Source organism: Parus major, chromosome 2 (genome assembly GCF_001522545.3).
Source record: "Parus major isolate Abel chromosome 2, Parus_major1.1, whole genome shotgun sequence".
Lineage (NCBI taxonomy): Eukaryota > Metazoa > Chordata > Aves > Passeriformes > Paridae > Parus > Parus major.
In genome coordinates this window covers 36458063-36468644 of record NC_031769.1, presented here as the reverse complement: position 1 = coordinate 36468644, position 10582 = coordinate 36458063, and the positions used below count along the sequence as shown (strand labels likewise).

Genomic DNA, 10582 nt, shown 5'->3' with positions numbered 1-10582 from the left:
CAAACATGGGATTGTACTATCTATTTTTCCCTTACCTTCTCTTTGAGTCCCCACTTTGTTTATTCCTTTCTCTAATGTATTTTTCTGTTCTTTCTATCCTTTAATTCATGGCAGAGATCCCTGCAACCCTCTGTGACTCCACTTGGTGCATTTTGACTGCTTGTGCCATGTAAGGCAGGTCATTGGTGCCAGGTGAAATACCCCTGGGAGACTGGCACAGGCACTTCTGGCAGGGATGGGAGAGAAAGGGCCTCCTTTCTCCTGCCTGCACACAAGGTACAGGTGCCAGCCAGCATCTTTGATACAACATTGACTTAGATAAAGGAATTCTGCAGAGAAAATCTCAATTATTTCTGTAAGATGAAGTTACAGTGGCCTAAGCACATCTGATGGTACAAATCCTATCATGGGCCTTCCACATATCTGTCTGGGGCACCACCTGGAAATCCTAGATTTTCCAGGGACTGGGGGCACCACTGCTAACCACTTGGCTAAAAACTTCCATTTGGACCTACTGTAACAGTGCTGTGTACAGCTGAACAAAGCAGAGGAACCCCAGCACCAACCCCAGATGGGGATTTTTGGGGTGAGGGAGGCAGGATGTCACTGGGAGTGCAGAAGGCACAGTTACATTATCACCACCCACCTTCTACATTCTGCCACAGCTTTCTTTGTGGATCCCCAAACCCTCAAATTCTTCACCCTGTGCCAAGGCCAGCAGGCTCATCATCCCCACTTGATGTTTTGTGGCCTCTCTGCCCCACACAGGCCCTTAGGGGTACCAAACTGCTACTTCTGCCTCACTGAGACTGGCTTATCTATGAGGAAGAGCTGCAAAATATCTGGAGTGTAGAAAGAGCTGGTTTTGTCATTGCTTCACTACTCCCATTTCCCAGTTTGATGCTTCCTCCCAGCTGTGGAGCTGCACCTCTGCACAAGTGGACAGTGTTACAAATTACAACTCTTGCCCAAGAAGACCTAATGACAGGGACTCTTATTTTACAGGGTGTCACAAAAACAGAGGGTCTGGAATCCCGGGATTCCAGTTTTGGACAACACTTTAGAAGATAAATGAGGAGACTAATTATCTTAATTTATTCCATAATTATTTTAATTATTAATCACTTCCTTCTTTCTTACCTATTATCAGGTTTACAGGTGGGAGTGTTCCCAAGAGTCCTGAATGAAGGCTCTGCCCCTGGCATGCTCCTGTGACTCACCAAGTTGGTCTTTATCTCTTCCCACACCTTTCATAACTAGACTTTCTTGAAGCTGCATCATTGCTTCTGGGGATGCAGTAAGGAGGCTATACAGGCATACCTAAGCTGACTCACTTGGGAGAAGATGTCTTGCTCCTTCTGCACCGTTCCCTCTGTGGATGGTTTTAGACAATGACAGGGCCAGCTCTGGTAAAAATTCATGGACAGTGTAGGCCATGGCTCCTGGGTTAGCAAACAAGTTTTTTTTTTTCAGGCAAAGACTTTTTCAGAAGTATTATATGAGTTTAAGGAAGGCTTTGTAAGGGTTTTCACATAAGATATTTACTCTTTGCTGCTTTGGCCAAAAAAGACCACGTGAAGCTGGGACCTGCTAAGGTGGCACCCACCCAAAGCAAAGGCTGGCTCCAGCTGTGCTGCGGGACAAGAGCTGCACAGCACAGCCACACTGCACCAGACAATGCCAATGCCTCACTGGCCACCCAGGGTGGCTCCTTGGCAGATGCTGGGGCACCAGGCACCCTGCAGCTCGGGGACAGACAGTGGTGGCCGTGCTGAGAGTCTCTGTATGTGGGTGTGGTGCATTCACAGTCTTCCGGGGGAGGTGCTGCTGCCAAACTGTGATGGGCAGGGAAGAGGGAGCTGTGCTGAACGTGTGGAGGCAATGAAGCCATGTCCTGGTGTCACAGCACACGGGAAAGAGAGGGAAGCGCTGACTGAGGCATGAGCAATAAGTAAATCAGGGAAGCAGGAAAAGACAGACAAGGAAGTTGGTGCTCACTCAGCAAGAATCTGCAGCAGTGAGGCCTGTTTATATGTATTAGTTGATAATATTTTGATGAGAAACTCAGGAAGACCATGACCTCCATTTTACATCAGACAGCCCTTCTCTGCTTCTTCCTGTCACAGGCAGGTTTCACACAAGGCAGGCATCTTTCCAGCTCTGGCTTCAGCATCAATAACTATCACCATTTTCTAAGGCCACAAGAATGTAGCAAATAATAAAACCCCCAAATCTCACAGAGGAAGGAGTTCAGGCCTGGAGATTGTGCAAGCTAAGTTCTGACTGTGTCAAAGGGAAGTGAGGAAGAAGCAGTCTCTGGGTGGAGATAGAAACAACATGTGTTAAAGGGAGATAACTGCATATGGGACTTGTCTGTTTGGACACAGATCAGATCCTCGATCCTCAAAGCTCAGGAACATCTTCCATCTTTGGTGATTAAAAAATGGTGATTGTAGTGCTGAACTGCAGAAACAGAAAATAATCTTGCCTTACCCTATTAACAGCAAGCAGCTCCAAGTGTCATAGCTAGAAAGGTGTTCCAGAAATATGAGAATTACTGAGACAATGGTATCATCTGCCATATGAGCCTCACGCTCTGCCTCAGTTCTGTCCCTTTTAGATAGGCCAATGTATGACAGACTAAGCACTGACCAGGAGGCTTTGTTATGACACATACAGTAAATATGATTTTTTTTGCCCTTGAAAACATGTACAGTCTCAAACTGGTTCACTCCCCATTCTTCTCCATCTAATTTCTTTTTATCTACTTCTATTTACATCTCAGAACATTAAACTGTGTTGGGTTTTGGCTCCGTGAATAGGCACAGGGAAGCTGCAGTGAGCTAGAAAGCTGAATTTTATCTTTCACTGCGAGGCTGGGAGTGCTTTAGCTTGCTGTATTGTGCTGTCAGTATCTCAGTATTATCCTTTAACCTGACAACAAAAACCTCCCAGTCTGTATTTGTTCCTGATGAGAGAAATGCAAGGAGAGAAGGAAACACAGACTGATCTTTTTACTTCATAAGAGATCAGCAAAGTGAACATTTCTTTTTTTTTTTATTATTTTTACAAGGTTTTTAGCTATTAACATAAGCAATTTATATTGCTTATGTTAATATAACATAAGCATATCATAAAAAATTAACATCAGGGCTGCCCTTTTAATAATTACAAGCAAAGTTATTGCAACTGAAGAGTTGTAGCCTATCTTGCTACAGGAATTATTATGTATATTATCCTGGTTATTTACACATTGTAATTAACTGGGACTGTTTTGGCGCTTTGAAAATGTGATTTGTTAGCACTTACAGACGCTTACGGAGATACAAACCCATGTAAAATGTATGTGAGTGTTAAGGATTCAGTTTGCTGAGATCAAACTAATGTTTTGATGAAAGTTTTCAATTTCCTGTCTCTAATCCAAGGGGCTTTTATATACATTAAATATAAAATGAGTTCATATTTAAAAGATTGACAAAAATAGCTTACCAGGTGTTCTGTATGTATAATTTTTCTCAGGCCTGAATTCATCATCATAACAACAGCAGTGAAAAGTCTTGTGCCATCTCTCAGTCTCAAATTCCCATAATGCAGAATAAAGGAAAAGGGACCTGCACAAGCTGTTTTATCCATGTACCTCCTTACCTTGCCCTGCTGACGTGGTGCAACATTTTCAAAGGAGTCTGGATGTTCACCTCTTGTAGAGAGACACTTTCCTATAAACTGGTCCTGCAGCAGACTGAAAGTAGTAGCCAGCTGCAAGCCACCTCTGCAAGGATAAACTATACTACACTGTCATAAGGGGTTATTAAGTGGTTCTACTTAATACCATCACCCTTTACAGAAGGCATGTTGCAACTGATCTACCTCAGCTGATCAGACGCACTTGATTCATTAACATGTATCATGATTATTTTGAGCTGGAGGAGGTTAGGGCTTTGACTTTTAACAAAAATTTATCCAATGATTCCCACAACAGGAAAGAGGCACACGTTGAAACACAAACTGCAAGAATCCTTATAATACACAGGTGATGGAGAGAAGTAGTGTGACCAAAAAATTGTACTTCCTAGCTGAAATCCTGGAAGAAGAAACAGGTGCAAAATAGTTTATTCAGGTGTGGCTGTATGGAATGTAAAAAGAGAGACTTAGTAAAGGAATGAGGTGCAAGTAGGAGGAAATTCCCAAAGGCTGCTCTTGTAATGTGGCTGTGGGGTATTACTGCTGCTAAACTACCTTCCTTTGCCCTGGTGATGAATTATCAGCAGTTAACATAAGATTAACTGAAAGAGAAATCTCAGAGAATACAACAGCATATGCATTTTGTCTGTTTTTTCTCATCCATACAGACATAAATGGTAAAAACCCATAATCAACTTGAATATAAACACTATGTTTTCATATTTAGTAGATGCATGGAGTATAGGCTGGCAAGCTTAGCTGCTCACATGGTGTCAGGAATTTTTGCGTTATGGTGTCTGTGCATGTATGTCATGTGCCGGTTTAGGGTGAGAGGATATTATGAAAGAAGCAGTTCATACTGACATTTTCCAAGCCTGAAGCAGAATCACTTGGAAAAAAATTCTAGGTAAAATGGCTTAGCTGTTTCTGAGAATTGGATTTGGAAAATATGTTGTTTTGAATGGATTAAGCCAAAGGTCTATTTTTTTCCTAGAGAAGCTCCAAGATGGTCAGGTTTTATTTGGCTGAAATGGCATCAGCAGTGCATCTTTCGTCATCCTTGTCAATCTGCCCAAATCAGAGCAAGTTACACTATTTAGAAAGCAGCACCAGTTTGCCTGTGCCAGGTAGAGACATGCCAATGTGCAAGTACTGAATCCAGACAGTAATCTGAATCCTGTGTGCCACCAGGGCTCTGTCAGGAAGCACCTTGCTTGGAGGCTCTACAGCTCTGACTCCTGGCTTTGCAGACCTGGGAACAGCATGGGGCATCCAGAGTGAGGTGAGAGCTGATGGGGGAGACTGGAGCAAGGAGCTGGAGTGGAAGAAGTGGAGGTACATGGGGACAGGAGGAAGATATGAGCTCTGGCTGGAGGATGGGCAGGCTGCTGCTGACTAGAGTCAGCGCCCTTGCAGCACTTAAATTCTATACTGCTAAATTCCCTGAGACACATAGGCAGCAGATTCATTATTCACTTGAATTCCTTGTGGATAATCCCACTCCCACACCATATTGTGATCTTGCCAATATCAACAATCCTGGCACTTCTAAGAAAGTAAATAATTCTTTAATAAAAGCATTACTGATTTGCTAAGATAAAAATTCCACATGGCAGAGAGACATGGAAGACAGGTTTATTGTGCTGGACAACCATGAAAGTAGGTCAGATACATGCTTTCTGTAGATTCTTGATGGCTGTCACGGTGTGACAGCTACAGAAACAATTGTGGCAAAGCTTCCACTTTTATTTCTTCAACAGCTTTCTCACATAGATTCCTCCTACAAAAATAAAAACGAGAAAGAACAAATTCTAGAATTTTTTTTTTTGCCACACTAATCAAGGCAGATAACAGGGAAAAAGAGAAGAACCAGGCAATGAGGAGGCCAACAAAACTAATCTATTATGAAAGTGTATGCCAAGTCCTTTTGTAGAATGCAGATTTTTACAGCTGGGAAGGAATGAGGATTCCAAAGTTCACTTTTGTGGCTGTTCAGTGGTAAAAAGAATTCCTAGCGAAGAAATGGATGGCACTGGGGAAGAAGAAAGAAAACATCCTGAAAACAACGCGCACAGTTCATTAGCCAGGACAACCAAAGGTGTTGCTGGGCTACTGCACGTTGCCATTATAGGTAAGTACATTCCACATCAAGATTTTTTTCCCCTTCACCCAATTAAGAGAGAAAAAGGAAAAAAAAATTAAAAAAGGCAAGCATAAAATAATCTAGAGATTTGTTGGCAGTTGGTATCTGGAGATAAAAAGCAATTCCTTTAGCTTGACAATGTGAAAAAGACATGATAAGTTCCCTCACAACTGATACTGCTATCAGACAATAATATTCAGCTTACTAGATAAGTAGCCTGAGCACAATACTTGAATTAAAGCATTTAATTCAATCTACTAAAGTAAAAGAGTTAGGAAGCATTCTGTAATACACAAGTGACCTCTTGACCTCTTTAAGAATAGCATGTTTTTTGTTGTTTTTTTTTTTTCCTTTTTTTTAATCAAGAGGTTTAAGGTATCACCACTTTAGGAAAAGCTTCTGATTTTTGATCTGATAAAGTCCTTGTGTCAATAAAACATGCTTAAAATATTCATTCAATTCATTTGTTTCATTAGACTAAGTGCCACCACATTTTGCTACCAGCAAACTGAAAACCTGATTTGAGGGAATAATCTGAATTATTACTTTCTGAAATAGGAATCTGTTGTATTTTACTGTTAGAAAAACTATTTAGACTTGTTTCCTTATGAAATAGAACCTTGCTTTTCTTTAGTACAGTTATTTATCACAATCAGAAACAATGATACATTCCTAATGCTTCTGCACCCACCCCTGCTACAAGGGACACTAGAAAAAGCCCTTGCAGACTAGCAACTCTAGTCATTGTATTGTCCCACGTGGGGATTTTTGTTACCACTTAAGCCCTCTTGCGTACATAAAACAGCTGTGAGATTACAAGCAAGATACTTGCTTTCCCACAAAGGTGTGCACAAGCACAGTTAGACAAAAAAGCTGGTGAAGAGTTCCAGATGGATTTGTGTCTACAGTTACATTCTCTTCCAGCCTCTGCCTGAAGCACGTGCCCAGCACACCACTTTTCCATCGCTTTCCCTGGCATCAGTAAGGAGCGGGCTGACACTGCAGCTGACATCAGAGGAACTCTTTCTTCCTGTAAATGTGTGCATTCTTACAAGTTGTGTAACTTGTAAGACTTCTTCATATTTTTCCATATGAAATTTTACCAAAATTAACGAAGAGGGTCAAAGATCAGTAGGAAAAGGGAGAACCATCTGAGAAGCTTCATTTTTGTCAGGAAAAAAAAAAAAAAATCATGTTCCACATTTGAAAAAAAAACCAATTCCAGATTAAAAAAAATGTTTTTGCTTAACAATAATTTGCACTCTGCCAGTCTGAGAAACACTGTAAACCAACCTGATCATGCACTAACACTGAACTAGGTAACTGGTGTATCCCACTGCCTCCATTCTTCGATGCTTGCTGCTACAGCTGTAGCTCACCTCAAACAAGCTTTCTGCAGCCACGTGAACTTTACTGGTACAGGTATCAAAACAGGCAGCTTAGCACTAGCCCAGCTATTCTTTCAGGAAATGCAGTCAACACCTTTACTGGAACACAGCATTAACTCACAAAAAGGCTGCAATGTTTTCAGATGCATTTGTTTCCACCTTATTGGGACAGAAACACATTTTATTCCAGAGATTGATGAAGGCAAGAACTAAGACTGGGTGAATTCTCTACCAAATTGCTTCTGGGTCTTCTTACCCGCCTCCATCCATTTCTTACAGAGAGGATTTCATGCTGGCTGCAATTAAGGATACCATAAACTCAAGCTGTGCTAACAAGTTAAGGTTTGAAGTTCATCAGAGGGACTTAAAACCCCTTATGATTAAAATCCACAATTCTGAACCACCACTAAATACACACTTATTTAATCTAATACAATTAATTTTCCGCCAAATGTACCACAAAGGAAAAAATTCATGCAACATGAACCTTCATTTTTCCCCAAGGAGCGTGTTTTTACAGAAGTACAGATGTTCCTTCAGCTCCAGATAAGCAACTAGAGTACGGCCAGATACAAGGAGCAGGAGATGGTGACATGGGGCATCTTCGTCATTTAGTCCCATATTGATAGGTCAGCTAAGTTTTGATTCTTTTGCCCTATCTCTAGTTTGCAAGAGAGATTCAAGAGAGACTTGAATCCAAAAGGGATGAGATTTTACTCTTTGTGCAGTCAAATTGTTCCACATTATGCCCTCTGCTAGGATTACAGTTGGTGGTCTTGCTCCAAGGGTTCAAAGGATATTTTACACATTCTTCTAGCTCTCTATGGAAATCAGAGGAAGGAGGTGGAAGCAAGTACAAGGAAACATACAGAAAGTAGCTTAGGCATCTAAAATTTATAATTAATTAAAAAGGTGCATCCTACAGTTTGGCATTTTGAATCACTTTCTGATTTAAGGCAGAAGAAATCTGCCTTCACAGACTACACTTAAACTGCCCAAGAAACACAACTACTGTGTAAGCAATGCCTACTCATACACCCCTTTTCAGAGGTCTGTGCCCCAGTCTAGCCAGATGATATTAAAAATGCAATCAAAAAGAACACACTGCAGCCAACTTCACATCTAGAAAGCCACTACATCCCAAGCAAGTTCCTTCGACCTGACATTGCTTTTGCCCTTATGTTTTGTCCTTACACATCAGAGCAGACTGAACATCTTCCCTAAAGCAAGAAATGGTCTCCCAGGGCAGGCACAGAGGATCTCAAACAATACAGCACTTTGGTTCTGAGCTCTTTCCTTTATGTGCTGTGTTCAAATCTGACACAACCAGCCCCCTGCTGTGTTGCAATTTCTAACACTTTCAATTCTCAGATTTCAGAAATGTTCAGGGACAGGAAAAATACCTCTTCCTACTAAAGAAAATAAATTAGTCCTCAACTTCCCACAATGCCTAAAAATTCTTGCTCCCTTGGGTGCCTTAACCAAGAGATTTAAGGTACCATGTAAATAAACAGTAAACCCCACATAATGTCCAAATTATTTTCAGGTACTAAAAACTGTAGGCTGCTAGAAACAGTTTGAATCTGAAACTTCTTGCTGAGTTCATTCAGACACTTGAAAGCACACATTCCCGTAGGAGGGGGAAAGAAAGTGAGAAAAATGGAGAAGCTGCACCTTGATTGTTTTTAAACAAGAGTGCACATTTTTCATATTAGACTGCACTTTAAACTGAACTAAATGTCACTTAAGACTCCTCATAAGAGTTTATTTGCAGTCAGGAGATTAAGATTTCAGAACAGTCTTCTAAGAATGGAAGGGGTAAAAAAAGAAAACTTTGCTGTAAAACCAGAAATTGATTCAATTACGGACATACTGTTGCCTGTGAAGTAGATAATTAACTATGATCTCTGTTTTTTTTCCAGTCCTTAAACAAAGGAATATATACTTTAACAGCAGGATCTTTAAAATCCTAGTATGCTATAAATATTATTTCAACTTCAGATGATGTGCAATATTACATATAAATGGAGTCACACCTCTCAAGAGCACAGCACTTCTAATTTGAGAGAAAACACTTCAGAATGGTGGAAACATCAGCACTAATAAACCAGATTAATAGAGGGATACCTGAGAACTACAAGGGCTCTTGGACATCACAGAGCTCTAGCCAAAAGAACATCTGTTATACCTGTACCTCATATTGCATCTGTCCCTATCAGTGTTACTTGTCAGTTTCTTATTTTGGCTTCTAATGGGCTTTGAGTTTTGGATTACCTGAAGTACTTGCACCTACTCTTAACATAAACTCATTATTTGAGAATGCATGAACGCTGTTCAATGAAACAGGACTTTGTGTGTGTCATTATCTAGTATCCCTCACTGGAAACAACTAACTCCAACACTATTAATCATCTGCCAGATTGAATACAGTTATCTTATTCCAATAATTCTTATTCCAATGTATCTTCCAATATCTTATATTAGAATCTTATATATTCCAGTATCTTATTCCAATAATTTGGGTTTTTTAAGAGTGCCTCAAAAGCTGAAACAAAATCAGTGAATATGTTCTAGGAAGAATTACAGGCAATGTAAAAATGGAATTCCTAATAAGGAAACCAATGACCACAAAAATCAACCTAATCCAGAACTGTCTCTTTTCAGTAACAATGAAGTAAATTCATAGAACAGAGATACACTATTTCAACTCTAGCACACAAGGTGACTCTGAAGAACTCAGTTTGAGGGCAGAAAATTTCATCTAAGCTTTCATCCACAGTGAGACGTCAGAGCAAGAAGAAACCAACACTTCCTGTGCAACCTGTCCAAGTCACAGCTACAACAACTGCCAGGGAATGTCCTGGCATCAATGTCTAAAGCCATGAAAATGCCCCCAAACAGACAAAACCATGCTATCTAATTCTGAATCAAATACTCAGAGCTGGCAGAAAAAATGGACTCTGATTCATTTTATGACAAACTGCAGGTGATGTTGGTCAAGAACTGCTCAAGACTGTATCACCATTGGGTTCAAAGCCACTACCACAGTTTGAAAAGAACACAAAAATATACCAAATCAATTGCAAATCACAAGCTGCAGAAGAGACACAGTCAGCTCAGAGACACTGCAATGCAACAAGTCACCTTGTGAACAGCTGGCAAAGACTGCATTAGCTGCAGGTTCAAGAGACAATATTACTATTTTGATCGTACTTCTAAATGGATGTGATACCAAATTACCTCAACATTTAAAGATTTATCATAGGATAACTGGAGTGCCACAGTATATATAGGACAAGCTTATATTTTAACTGTGCCATGAATTTATTGTAAGCATATTAAATGCTGACCCATACAGTGAATCAGACAT

At 40.5% G+C, this 10582-nt stretch overlaps 1 protein-coding gene across 1 annotated transcript; it reads left to right on the top strand.

Annotated features, from left to right (window-relative positions):
- Nucleotides 1–4973: 4973 nt before the first annotated feature.
- PP2D1 (protein phosphatase 2C like domain containing 1) lies at nucleotides 4974–10425 on the top strand. Its single transcript, XM_033519219.1, is given in 4 exon segments — nucleotides 4974–5501; nucleotides 5504–5546; nucleotides 5549–5812; nucleotides 9992–10425. Coding segments are annotated over 4 exon segments (933 nt in total). The 3' UTR covers nucleotides 10090–10425.
- Nucleotides 10426–10582: the final 157 nt, after the last annotated feature.